At 44.9% G+C, this 13,365-nt stretch overlaps 1 protein-coding gene across 2 annotated transcripts in view; it reads left to right on the forward strand.

Annotated features, from left to right (window-relative positions):
- TICRR (TOPBP1 interacting checkpoint and replication regulator) overlaps positions 1 to 13,365 on the forward strand; it is a 53,099-nt gene that overhangs the window by 37,861 nt on the left and 1,873 nt on the right. For both annotated transcript variants that reach the window (XM_012507137.2, XM_012507138.2), the window contains exons 16-21: positions 3,564 to 3,654; positions 5,297 to 5,355; positions 6,860 to 6,994; positions 8,547 to 8,704; positions 10,789 to 12,955; positions 13,105 to 13,230. In XM_012507137.2, the coding sequence (XP_012362591.2) occupies positions 3,564 to 3,654; positions 5,297 to 5,355; positions 6,860 to 6,994; positions 8,547 to 8,704; positions 10,789 to 12,955; positions 13,105 to 13,230 (2,736 nt within the window). The remainder of the gene's footprint in view (positions 1 to 3,563; positions 3,655 to 5,296; positions 5,356 to 6,859; positions 6,995 to 8,546; positions 8,705 to 10,788; positions 12,956 to 13,104; positions 13,231 to 13,365) is intronic.

Raw genomic sequence — 13,365 nt, forward strand, 5'->3', positions numbered from 1 at the left:
TAGTTCATGCACATCATTCCCTTCCTAAAGATCAGCAGCCTCTCCCATCATCAAACACCTCCCAGGTTATTACAGGTGTTCAGTCAAGTTCCCAGGTTCCAAAATAGTGAATTCTGATCTTTTTTTCTAGTTTACTAGTTATTTGGGTTGAGGGACTGACCCCTAAAGCTTTCTTCTCCATCATGTTGCATAACCTCACTCCCCCTGGAGATTATAATTAAGATATTGACTTATAACAGCCTAGTTCTCATTGATACCAATTTAACTTTGATAGTTTTATAAAAACTTTGCTATTGTATAGTTCTACTGACTATCCCTTCTTAGTTCTATATTGTCGTGCAAATTACATCTATACATTGTATGCCCATCAATACTGATTTATAATCATTACTTTGTATTTTAAATAACGGGGGAACAGTTACAAATAAAAAACTCTTTTATAATGTTTTTCTTATATAGTTACCTTTACCAATGCTGTTTAACTCTTTATGTGGATTTGAGTTACCCTAGTGCCCTTTCCTTTCAGCCCACAGGACTCCTTTTAGTATTATTTATAGTGTAGGTCTGCTAATGACAAATTCTGTTTTATTTTGTTTCAATCTGAGAATGTGCTGATTTCTCCTCATTTTTGAAGAATACTTTTATTGGGTATAGAATTCCTGGTTGACAGTCTTTTTTCTCTCAGCACTTCGAATATGTCATCACACTGCCTTTTGTCCTTTGTTTCTGACGAGAAAGCGGCTACTAATCTCATCGAGGATCTATACACGATGAATAGCTGCTCTCTGGCTTCTTTCAAGATCTTTTTTTCACTTTTGATAGTTTGATTATGATTTGTCTGGGTTTGGATCTCTTTCACTTTATTCTACTTGTATTGAGTTTCTTAGATGTGTAGTGTCTTTCATCAAATATGGGTCATTTTTAGCCAATAGTTATTCAAATATTCTTTTTGCCTCTTCCTCTGTATCCTTTCCTTCTGGACTTCCGGTATGTGTGTGTTGTTGTGCTTGATGGTGTCACAAGTATCTGAAGCTCTGTTCATTTTTCTTCATTCTTTTGTCTTTATCTTCCTTAGACTGGATCATCTCAATTAACCTGTCTTCAAATTTGTTGACTCTTTCTTCTGCCACCTCAAATTTACTTTTCATTTTTGTTATACTTTTTAACTCTAGAATTTCTATTCGCTTTTTTTTTTTTAATTTCCATCTGTTGATATTCTCTGGCAAGTCATTGGACTCATGTTTTAGATCTTTAGGTGTGATTTTCTTTAGTTCTTTGAACATATTTAAAACAGCTGATTTAAAGTCTTGTTCTAGTAAGTCCAATGTCTGGACTTTCTCAGGGACAGGTTCTATTGGCTGATTTTTTTTCCCCTGTGTATGGGCCATACTTTTTTGTTTTGTTTCTTTGCATGACTCATAATTTTGTTGACAACTGGATTTTTTTTTTTTTTTTTTTTTTTTTTTTTTTGAGATGGAGTCTTGCTCTGTCACTCGGGCTGGAGTGCAGTGGTATGATCTTGGCTCACTGTAGCCTCAAACTCCCTGACTTCCTGGCTTAAGCAATCCTCCCACCCACCTCGGCCTCCCAAGTAGCTAGCTGGACTACAGGCATGTACCACCACTCCTGGCTAATTTTTGTATATTTTGTAAAGATGTGGTTTTACTACATTGGCCAGGCTTGTCTTGAACTTCTGGACTCAAGCAATCCGCCTGCCTCAGCCTCCCAAAGTGCTGGGATTACAGGCATGAGCCACTGCACCCAGCATGGATATTTTAAACAATGTAATGAGGCAGCTGTGACAATCAGACCCACCCCACCCCTGCCAGGATTTGTTACTGTTTTGTTTAGTGACTTTTCTGAACTATTTGTTTAAATTTTGTATTCTTTGTCATGTGTGGCCACTAAAGCCTCTGCTTAGTGGTCTTAGTGGTCAGCTAATTATTGGACAGAGATTTCCTTAAATGCCTGGAACCCATAAGTTTCACAGCCCCTACTGAGGGGCTCTGTGTGTGTTGGGTCATACCTTCAACACTCAGCCAGACAGTTTAGAATTCCACTTCACTTTCTGTTTTGCCAGAGCCTCAAGGTTAGCTATAGGTGGCAGCTTACAGGCTTCTCAAGTCTATCCTTGGCACATGCACAGTGCTACACGTGTGTGGACTTTTGGATGCCTAAGAATGTTGTCAGAGATTTGCAAAGTCCCCTGTGATGTCTCATTCCCCAATTTTCCCAGTTAAACTTTTGGCCAGCTTGTTATTGCACCAAATGTTACCACCACCTCAGGTAGCTGTGTGACATTTAACAATTGCTGCTGATTGTTTTCAGTAAATGCTGTCAGGGAAAAAGGTGGTTTACACTGCATGAGTTCTGAGTCAGGTCAAATCAAGACAAGCCTTTATTTGAGTAGGATTCTCCAGGGAACTGCCAGACAGGTTAATGGATGACAGTTATCTGAGAATGGAGTTTTGGAGGAGCTCCAGCCCCATTCTGCCCTGTCCAGAGGCTGCTGGGCTGTTGGTTTTCACTGTGATTGTGGGAAATTGATTTTTAAAGCTACCGTAGGGCTAGGGGGAAGGGGCGGGGACTAAGGCAAGTTAAAGCTTCCTGAGATTCAACCATTTTTCTTGAACAAATACTCCCTAGATTGTTGCAAACCTTTAGTTAATGTTCAGAGTTCTGGAAAAGTTGAATTTTGACCATTTTTCCCAGTGATCTCAGTTCCTTTATGGAGGAGAGTGTTCAGAGGTCCTTACCTCACCATTCTTACTGGCATCACTCCTCTTTACTAGTCATTTTAAGCTCACTTTAAATCAGTCCTCTCATAAGTAGCTTGGCTGCCTACTCTACTGAGAAATTTTATGCCACCTAGGTTTATCTTAATTAACATTTATGTGGCATATCAGCATTTTCACATATTTCATTTAATCATAAACACTAGAACCACCAACTAGGTGTTAGTCTTCACAAGTGAGCAGTTTTCATTTTTTCAGGATTGCTTATTAGATAAAATTTTATATTTATGTTGTCTTTCTTTTCTTTTCTTTCTTTTTTTTTTTTTGAGATGGAGTCTCCCTCTGTTGCCCAGGCTGGAGTGCAGCAGCATGATCTTGGCACACTGCAACCTCTGCTTCCTGGTTTCAAGTGATTCTCCTGCCTCAGCCTCCCAAGTAGCTGGGCTTACAGGCACGCACCACCTCGCCAAGTTAATTTTTGTATATTTAGTAGAGATAGGCTTTCACCATGTTGGCCAGGCTGGTCTTGAACTCCTGACCTCAAGTGATCCGCCCTCATTAGCCTCCCAAAGTTCTGGGATTACAGGCATGAGCCATTGTGCTCAGCCTATATTTACATTGTCTTATGTCATTTTTTAATCTCTAATAGTGCTGACAAACTTCTATCATGTTGAGTCCTGTAACCACAGAACTTAGACCAAAGACCATTAAGATCCTCTCCAGCTAGGTAATAAGCCATACAGAAGTTCAAACTGCTCCCTTGGCCTTACTGCTGCTTCTTGATGAGGTTAAATGAAATTTATTATTTAAGCTGTGTTTACATTTTAGGTTATCACAAACTGCTGACTAAGAGTGTGGCCGAGACTCCAGTGCATAAGCAGATCTCCAAAAGGCTGCTGCACAGACAAATCAAGGGCAGGTGAGTGACATCCCCATCCAGGCTTCTTCATACACCCACACCATCTCAAAGCGGCCTTATGGGCCACTACTTGGCTTCTCTTGACCTTCATGACTTAAATCTTAACTATGTTGCTTAAAACCAAAGAGCATTCTATAAGCTCTCCATGGGAGGAGGAGAACCATATAAAATGTACACTTGTCTGGCCTCAATTATTTTGAGATTTATCCATGTTGTTGCATGCAAGAGTTCATCCTGTTTTATTGCTGAGAAGTATTCCGTGGAATAGATACTCCACGGTTTTTAAATCCATTCATCTGTGAACACAGGGAAGGTGGAAGTCTGGGATCCCAACTCGGCCTTTGCTGACAGAGGTGTGGGTGGGGCTGCAGTTTTTTCTGCAGCGATTGGTTGGAGTAGAGCTGTTATTGTCTGAAAGTTTTCTGTCTTGCTTGGCTGACTCTTTCCTAGTTCTTTGGCTTGAGAGCTCTCCTTCCTTGGGGCATCTGTAGTTTGCTCCTGGTATACTTGTGTTGTCAGCTTTTCTGGCACCCAATCTAGGGGTGTAGTCAGCAAACAGAAAACCCAGGGAGCTAGCTCACTGCCCTCCTCAGGTCCCAAAGTCCCCAGCCAGGCTGCCTTCTCTCTGCCTTTCAGAATTGTCTCCTGCTCATTGTATAGATAATGTCATGGGTTTTTAGCTTGATTTCAAGGGTAATAGAAGCACACCTACTTCATTTTGTCAGGAACCCATCTTGACATTATTTGTATATGGATTTTACACACTTGTGAAGTTTATAGGTTAAATTGCAAAAGGTGAAATTGGTGGGTCAGAGGCATATATATTTTTAATTAAATTTTTTATAAAGTCCTTGACACATTGGCAGAAATTAAGGCTCTTAAACAGAAACTTGAATGTTGCTGCTCATTACTGTGATAGTCTGATAGTTTGGTATAATTTTTTAATACATTAATGGGGTTTATAATTCTGATGTAAAATTGCTTTCCAAAAAAAAAAGCAAAACAAAACCACATTCTAACCATCTCACTCTTTTTTTGAGTCAGAATTTCACTCTGTCACTCTGGCTGGAGTGCAGTGGCACAATCCCAGCTCACTGCAACCTCTGCCTCCCGGGTTCAATTGATTCTCCTACCTCAGCCTCCAGAGTAGCTGGGACTACATGTGTGTGCCACTGCACCCAGCTATCTTTTTTTTTTTTTTGAGACAGAGTCTAGCTCTGCCGCCAGGCTGGAGTGCAGTGGCGTGATCCTAGCTCACTGCAACCTCTGCCTCCCAGATTCAAGCGATTCTCCTGCCTTAGCCTCCCAAGTAGCTGGGACTACAGATGCATGCCACCACGCCCAGCTAATTTTTGTATTTTTAGTAGAGACAGGGTTTCACCATGTTGGTCAGGCTGGTCTCGAACTCCTGACCTCAAGTGATCTGCCCGCCTCAGCCTCCTAAGGTGCTGGGATTACAGGCGTGAGACACTGTGGCCAGCCTAACCTCTCAACAATAATCACGTATGAGAGCCCTTTACCAGCACTGGTGTTATCAGACCCTGTGATCTTTGTGATCTTGTTAAGTGAGAAGCCGCCTGTCTCCTTAATAAGTGTTAATTACAAGTGGTATGGAATAATCCTTGTGCTGTGGTTCCTCGAGGTCCTCTGATCCTGGTCCTGATATTGGTGTTGTTGAAGAGTCCCCTGAAAAAGGAGATGGTGAGTGTTATCTCTTTTTGTTTTTAATGCAATCTACCCAGTTTCTATGAAAACCTTTCTGCATGTATTGCTACTTGGCATATCCTAAGATATTTTACAGAAATTGTGATGGCTCTGAGTCCACAATGCAGCTCAGTAAATATTTATAAGTGAATGTTCTTTTACACAGAAGGTACTGAGAGAATTCTGGAAAAGAAATATTTTTGCACAACAGATATGAAATTCAGGATGAGGGCTAAACTGTGTTATACAAAGTGCTATGACTTATTTTAAAAGTATAACTTTGTTGGAGCTTTTCAGTACATATTTTGCAAGAAGGCAGGGAAATTTTTTATTGGGAAGTGTCTTTTCTGAGACATTATCTTTGCTGCTGCACCTTATGTATCTGTGTATTCCATGCCCCCAACACACAGTGCCTGGCACACAGCAGGTGATCAGTAAGCACATGTTGAATGAGGGTGAGCAGCAGGTGTGGTGGTTCACACCTGTAATCCCAGCACTTTGGGAAGCCAAGTGGGGAGGATCACTGGCCAGGAGTTTGAGACCATCTTAGGCAACAAAGTGCGATGCTGTGTCTATAAAAAATTTTAAAAAATCAGCTGGTCATGCTGGCATACTCCTGTGATCCCAGCTACTCGGGAGGCTGAGGTGAGAGGATCTCTTGAGCCCTGGAGTTCAAGGCTGCAGTGAGCTATGATCGTGCCTCTGTACTCCAGCCTAGCGACAGAGCAAGACCATGTCTCTAAAAAATAAAATAATAAAAGTATACATGATGAAGGAGGGGTTTTAAAAAACCAACTTCTAAGTTGCTCAAGTAATTCACATTTATTGTGGAAAAAACAGGAAATATAAAGAAGCCAAAAATTTTAAAGCACTCGGTAATTCCACAACTCAGAAATACTCTAACATTTTAGCATATACTCTTACTGCTATTATTTCTATATAAATGCATGTAACATACATACGAAACCTAACATAAATACTTGTTTTCACCCTACACCATTCTTTTTTTTTTTTTTTTTTTTTTTTTTTTTTTTGGTGAGACAGACTCTTGCTCTGTCACCCAGGCTGGAGTGCGGTGGCATGATCTCCGCTCACTGCAACCTCCACCTCCCAGGTTCAAGCAATTCTCCTGCCACAGCCTCCCAAGTAGCTGGGGTTATAGGCACCCACCACCATACCTGGCTAATTTTTGTATTTTTAGTAGAGACAGGGTTTCACCATGTTGGTCAGGCTGCCTACACCATTCTTAAGGTGGCAGTAAATAAGACTTCTGAAGGTAATAGTCTAGTGGGTCAGTGTTTTTTTAATACCTTGTTGGGACCATGTATCAAACCCCTCTTAGTTTTTTAAGGGACACTTCAGAAGTCTCTTAAAGCTAATAGCTTGTTGAATTTCCATCTTATATGTGGTACTATGTAAATTTTGCCCGTTTTTGGACAACATGAGAAAATGTCAAGCTTGCAGTTGTCTTTGGTTACTTACTGTGGTTCTGATTTTACAGAAATAAGTTTGAGACGAAGTCCTCGAATCAAGCAGTTGTCATTTAGCAGGACACATTCTGCCTCCTTCTATTCTGTGTCTCAGCCGAAGTCTCGAAGTGTGCAAAGAGTCCACTCTTTCCAGCAAGATAAGTCAGGTAACATACAGGCGCCTCTGCCTTCACAAGTCCGTGCTGACTTGGTGAGAAGTGTTTTTGGGAAAAGAAGCAAGAAATTTGACATTTTCTTTCTTGACATTGGAGAAGTAGAATAGGTATGTCTAGTTGAGGTTCAGGGTGATGGCTAGATGAACAGTCCATGACTTTGTAATCAGTCATCCCTAGGACTCCTACAGCTGGTCATCCATGCTATCATTATAGGTAGCTCATTCATTCAAGAGGAAGCTACCCATAATTTCCCATATGGACAGATCCTACACATCAGTATCTTAGGTGGAAGGTGATATCTGTGTTTATGTTCTTCATTCTTCTATCCATGGTTAGCTTGCTAATAGATGTGTGTTTCTTATTTTATCTTTTTTTGAGACAAGGTCTCACTCTGTCACCCAGGCTGGAGTGCAGTGGCACGAACATAGCTCACTGTAGCCTCAACCTCCCAGGCTCAGGTAATCCTCCCACCTTAGCCTCCCAGGGAGCTGGGACTACAGGCATGCACCACCACGCCCAGCTAATTTTTTGTGTTTTTAGTAAAGACTGGGTTTCACCATGTTGCCCAGGCTGGTCTTGAACTGCTGGGCTCAAGTGATCCATCTGCCTCGGCCTCCCAAAGTGCTGGGATTACAAGTGTGAGCCACCACACCCAGCCAGATATGTGTTTTTATATTTACAAATTAAATTAGTTCAGTTGTCTACATTTTCTAACATAGGAACTGGGGTTAATATGCAGTCTTACTAAAATTCAAAAAGGCAGCAGTTATTGCAGTTGCTGACATAAATAGGTGGGATTTTCCCCTGAGTTGCTCTCAAAAATTGTTGCCTTCTTTCTTTTATGAACTGGCTGGGTTTTTCTTATGTTTTGTTTGTTTGTTTGTTTGTTTTTTGAGATGGAGTCTCACTCTGTTGCCCAGGCTGGAGTGCAGTGGCGCGATCTTGGCTCACTGCAAGCTCTGCCTCCCGGGTTCGTGCCATTCTCCTGCCTCAGCCTCTTGAGTAGCTGGGACTACAGGTGCCTGCCACCACACCCAGCTAAATTTTTTATATTTTTAGTAGAGACAGGGTTTCACTGTGTTAGCCAGGATGGTCTCGATCTCCTGACCTAATGATCTACCCGCCTCAGCCTCCCAAAGTGCTGGGATTACAGGCGTGAGCCACTGCGCCCGGCCTTGTTTGTTTTTGAGATGGAGTTTTGCTCTTGTTGCCCAGGCTGGAGTGCAATGGCACAATGTCGTCTCACTGCAACCTCCACCTCCTGGGTTCAAGCAATTCTCCTGCCTCAGCCTCCTGAGTAGCTGGGATTACAGGCCCCTGCCACCATGCCCAGCTAATTTTTTGTATTTTTAGTAGAGATGGGGTTTCGCTATGTTGGCCAGGCTGGTCTCGAACTCCTGACCTCAGGCCATCCACCTGCCTTGGCCTCCCAAAGTGCTGGGATTACAGGTGTGAGCCACCGCGCCTGGCTGGCTGTTTTTATAGTATTGGAAGAACAGGAATTGAGAAAGAATTAAATGTTGTTGCTGTTTTTGACTTGCAGACCAAAGAAAAAATTCTCCAGCCCAAAGTATTCGGTCTCCCAAGAGTCTTCTTTTTGGGGCAATGTCTGAGATGATCAGCCCCTCAGAAAAGGGTTCAGCTCGAATGAAAAAGCGTTCAAGAAACACTTTGGATTCGGAGGTACCTGCAGCTTACCAGGTATAATGTTTTTGTAACGTTTGAAATAATATAATCTCCTGGAACACAGAGACATGGCCAAGGAACTCAGAGTCCATTAGGGAAGAGAAAGCGGGTGATCTCTAGATAATACTAGAGATGGGAGGTGATTGGGTGGAGCCACATGAATGATTATTAGACATGTGGGAACTTCAAGCAGCAGGTTTGACTGAAGCCACGGTGGGGGTGGTGGAGGAGGAGATAGAGAGGATCTCATCTGTTCTCTTGGCTTTGTCTACCGTTTATATTATATACTGCACAGATATCTTTCTGGAGTGTGTGACACTCATCTTTTCCATTTGATTGCCCATGCCATCCAGTCACCAACATTAGAAATCTGGGAGTCATCCTTTTCCCTCTCCCCAGGCATAGCCAATCAGTCAAGTCCTGCCCATTTTATTTACAAACTGACTCTTTTTTGTTTGTTTGTTTTTTTGTTTTTGTTTTTTTGAGACAGAGTCTCACTCTTTTGCACAGGCTGGAGTGCAGTGGCACGATCTCAGCTCACTGCAACCTCTACCTCCCAGTTCAAGCGATTATCCTGCCTCAGCCTCCTAAGTAGCTGGGATTACAGGCGCCCACCACAACGCCCAACTAATTTTTGTGCTTTTAGTAGAGGTGGGGTTTCACCATGTTGGCCAGGCTGGTCTCAAACTCCTGACCTCAAGTGATCCACCTGCCTCGGCCTCCCAAAGTGCTGGGATTACAGGTGTGAGCCACTGCACCCGGCCTACAAACTGACTCTTGTACCCACCCCCTCTTCTCCCCTACTGCAATTCCTACCCTAGTTGGGTTCTACCTGGAACACTTCAACAGGCTTTTCCCTCTCAAAGGGAAATCCTCCACCCAGAGGTCAGAGTGATTTCTGAAACATTCCTCTCAGTTTGCTTAAAATGTTCACTTTGCTTAAAGCTCGATAGACTCCCCGTCCGCTAAAGCAAGGTTTTAAGTTTTCCTAAGTGGAACTCTTGGGTTGAAAAATAATCACCTTTGTTTGGAAACTCAATAAATTGCTTGGAGGTTGGGAAAGACATAGAGCTCTGGAGAAGGGTTTGAAAACTATAGATCTACACAACCAAGATCAGTCTCCTCCCCAGGCAGGCAGGGTCTTCTGTGGTCTGTTCCCTCTGGCCTCACCCCTCCCCGCTCCACCTTCCCAGCAACATCAGACTGGGTGCCATCCCGCACAGCCGCTGCTTTTCACTTCCAGGCCTTTGCTGGTATTGTTTTCTATGCCTACAGGTCTCCACCACCCCACCCACTTTTCCTGCATTTGCCTTCCCCTGCCGACACCCATGCTTGAAGACCTGATCCAGGCCGGGTTAGGCAGCCCTTCTTTGTGTTCTGTGATGCCCCTTGCATGTCCCTGTCACTGCGCCAGTCACATTGTATTTTCACCTGCGGATGCCCCACTGAACAGGAAATGCCAACTAGACTGAAAGCCCCCTGACAGGATGAAGGAAGGTTATAGGAAAGATAAGCATTGATTTCCTTACCTGTTGGAGCTTTTCACTACATATTTTTGCAAGAAGGCACGGAAATTTTTTATTGGGGAGTGTCTTTTCTGAGACATTATCTTTGCTGCTGCACCTTATATATCTGTGTATTCCATGCCCCCAACACACAGTGCCTGGCACATAGCAGGTGATCAGTAAGCACATGTTGAATGAGGGTGAGCAGCAGATGAGGTGGCTCCTGGAGGCTGCTTTAGGCAAAGATCAGAAATAGCTGCCTCATCTGAAAAGAAGGAAGAGCTAGAGAGTAGCTGCAGTGGTAGAATGATTCCATTAGAGGCAAAAAGCATGGTTTAGCAATATGTAGATTATTAAAATTATTTGTTCTTAGGACAAACTAAACTTGGATAGTGTTTGGTCCTAGAAAAAGTGGACAAGTAAAATCTGAGTCATGTTTTGGAGAGGGAAACGGGTCACTATTTGAGATTTCCATCTTTAGATCATTCCTTTGGCTGACTATAAATCTCCCATTTGGTCTTAGAGATTACTAAAACACTTCAGAGATTATGAGTTATAATATTCAAGGACTGAAATAAGCATTTCTCTTTTCAGACTCCCAAGAAGAGTCACCAGAAATCTCTGAGCTTTTCTAAAACTACACCAAGAAGGATCTCTCATACACCACAAACTCCGTCGTATACTCCAGAAAGGCTGCAGAAATCCCCTGCAAAAATGACCCCTACAAAGCAGGCAACTTTTAAGGAGTCCTTAAAAGACTCCTCCTCACCCGGCCATGACTCACCATTGGATTCAAAAATCACTCCTCAAAAACAATGTACCCAGGCAGGAGAAGGTACCTCTCTTGAAACGAAGACACCAAGAACTCCTAAGAGGCAGGGTACTCAGCCGCCTGGGTTTTTGCCAAATTGTACTTGGCCACATTCAGTGAATTCCAGTCCAGAAAGCCCCTCCTGTCCAGCCCCTCCAACTTCATCGACTGCCCAACCCAGGAGAGAGTGTCTCACTCCCATCAGAGACCCTCTCAGAACACCTCCGAGAGCAGCAGCCTTCATGGGCACGCCTCAGAATCAAACACACCAACAGCCCCATGTCCTCAGAGCTGCTCGGGCAGAGGAACCAGCCCAGAAACTAAAGGATAAAGCTATCAAAACCCCAAAAAGACCAGGGAATTCAACTGTGACTTCTTCCCCACCTGTTACGCCAAAGAAACTATTTACCTCTCCTTTATGTGATGTCTCCAAGAAGAGTCCATTTAGGAAACCTAAAATAGAGTCTCCTTCCCCAGGAGAACTGGATTGGAAAGAGCCCCAGATGTCACCCAGTGTAGCTGCATCTCTCTCCTGCCCTGTTCCCTCAACTCCCCCTAAACTCTCACAGAGAGCTACGTTGGACACTGTCCCTCCTCTGCCCCCTTCTAAAGTTGGGAAACGGTGTAGAAAGACCTCTGATCCCAGAAGGAGCATCCTGGAGTGTCAGCCTGATGCCTCCACTACTCCTGGGGTTGGTACAGCTGACAGCCCAGCTGCCCCCACAGACTCTAGAGATGACCAGAAGGGACTGAGCCTCTCTCCTCAGTCTCCTCCTGAAAGACGGGGCTACCCAGGCCCTGGTCTCAGGAGTGATTGGCATGCATCCTCTCCTTTGCTCATTACAAGTGACACAGAGCATCTCACTCTCCTTAGTGAAGCCGAACACCATGGCATTGGTAACTTGAAAAGTAACATCTTATTAGTGGAAGAGGGTGAGGGGCTAAGGACAGCAGATGCTGAGGAGAAGTCTTCTCTGTCTCACCCTGGGATTCCCCCATCTCCTCCTTCCTGTGGGCCTGGCTCTCCTCTGATGCCTTCCTGTGACGTGCACTGTACCACAGACGGGAGATGGTGCCAGGCTTCGGCACAACTAGACAACCTGCCAGCATCAGCTTGGCATTCCACAGACTCTGCCAGCCCACAGACCTATGAGGTTGAGCTGGAGATGCAAGCTTCTGGCCTTCCCAAACTTCGAATTAAAAAGATAGACCCCAGCTCTTCGTTAGAGGCTGAGCCCCTCAGCAAGGAGGAGAGCTCTCTGGGAGAGGAGAGCTTCCTCCCTGCTGTCAGCATGCCCAGGGCCAGCAGGTCCTTAAGCAAACCTGAACCCACCTATGTGTCACCCCCCTGCCCCTGCCTCTCCCACAGCACTCCTGGCAAGAGTGGGGGGCAAACCTACATCTGCCAGGCCTGTACCCCCACCCACGGCCCTTCTAGTACCCCCTCTCCATTTCAAACAGATGGGGTTCCTTGGACACCATCCCCCAAGCACAGTGGGAAGACAACTCCAGACATAATTAAAGACTGGCCCAGGAGGAAGAGGGCGGTGGGCTGCGGCGCCGGCTCCTCTTCTGGGAGGGGCGAGGTCGGTGCAGACTTTCCTGGGAGCCTGTCACTGCTTGAGTCAGAGGGCAAGGACCACGGCCTTGAACTCAGCATCCACAAGACACCCATCTTGGAGGATTTTGAGCTCGAGGGAGTGTGCCAGCTCCCAGACCAGTCGCCTCCCAGGAACGGCATGCCTAAGGCCGAGGAAGCCTCCTCCTGGGGACAGTTTGGGTTGAGTTCCAGGAAGAGGGTCCTGTTGGCCAAGGAAGAAGCTGACTGTGGAGCCAAAAGGATCTGTGACCTGAGAGAAGATTCAGAAGTTAGTAAGAGTAAAGAGGGGTCTCCAAGTTGGAGTGCATGGCAGCTCCCCTCCACAGGAGATGATGAGGTGTTTGTTTCCGGTGAGTTTGTTTTTGAAACCCACTTGCCTCATGGTTTCTTTTGGTCAGAGTGCTTACCAAGGAGGCACTTCGGAGTTGCTTCTTGGGAGGCCTGGGCTTCCCGGTTGGGGGTCTGGGGACGCTGCTCTTACCCTGTGGGATCTCTTTAGGCTCCACCCCACCTCCCAGCTGTGCCGTGCGGAGCTGCCTCTCTGCCAGTGCCCTCCAGGCTCTGACCCAGTCTCCGCTGCTGTTCCAGGGGAAAACACCTTCCTCTCAGAGCAAAGACCCCAGAGGTAATGTTTGTTGAAGGTCAAGGACCCTTTCCTGTGGGAGACTCTCTGAATTCACCAGGGTTGCCAGGCAGCTTGATTCTAGAGGAGCCCTGGGGAGTGCCAAGTGTGGGATAGGTGACTTGGTGCCTACAGCGT

Source organism: Nomascus leucogenys, chromosome 6 (genome assembly GCF_006542625.1).
Source record: "Nomascus leucogenys isolate Asia chromosome 6, Asia_NLE_v1, whole genome shotgun sequence".
Taxonomy (NCBI): domain Eukaryota; kingdom Metazoa; phylum Chordata; class Mammalia; order Primates; family Hylobatidae; genus Nomascus; species Nomascus leucogenys.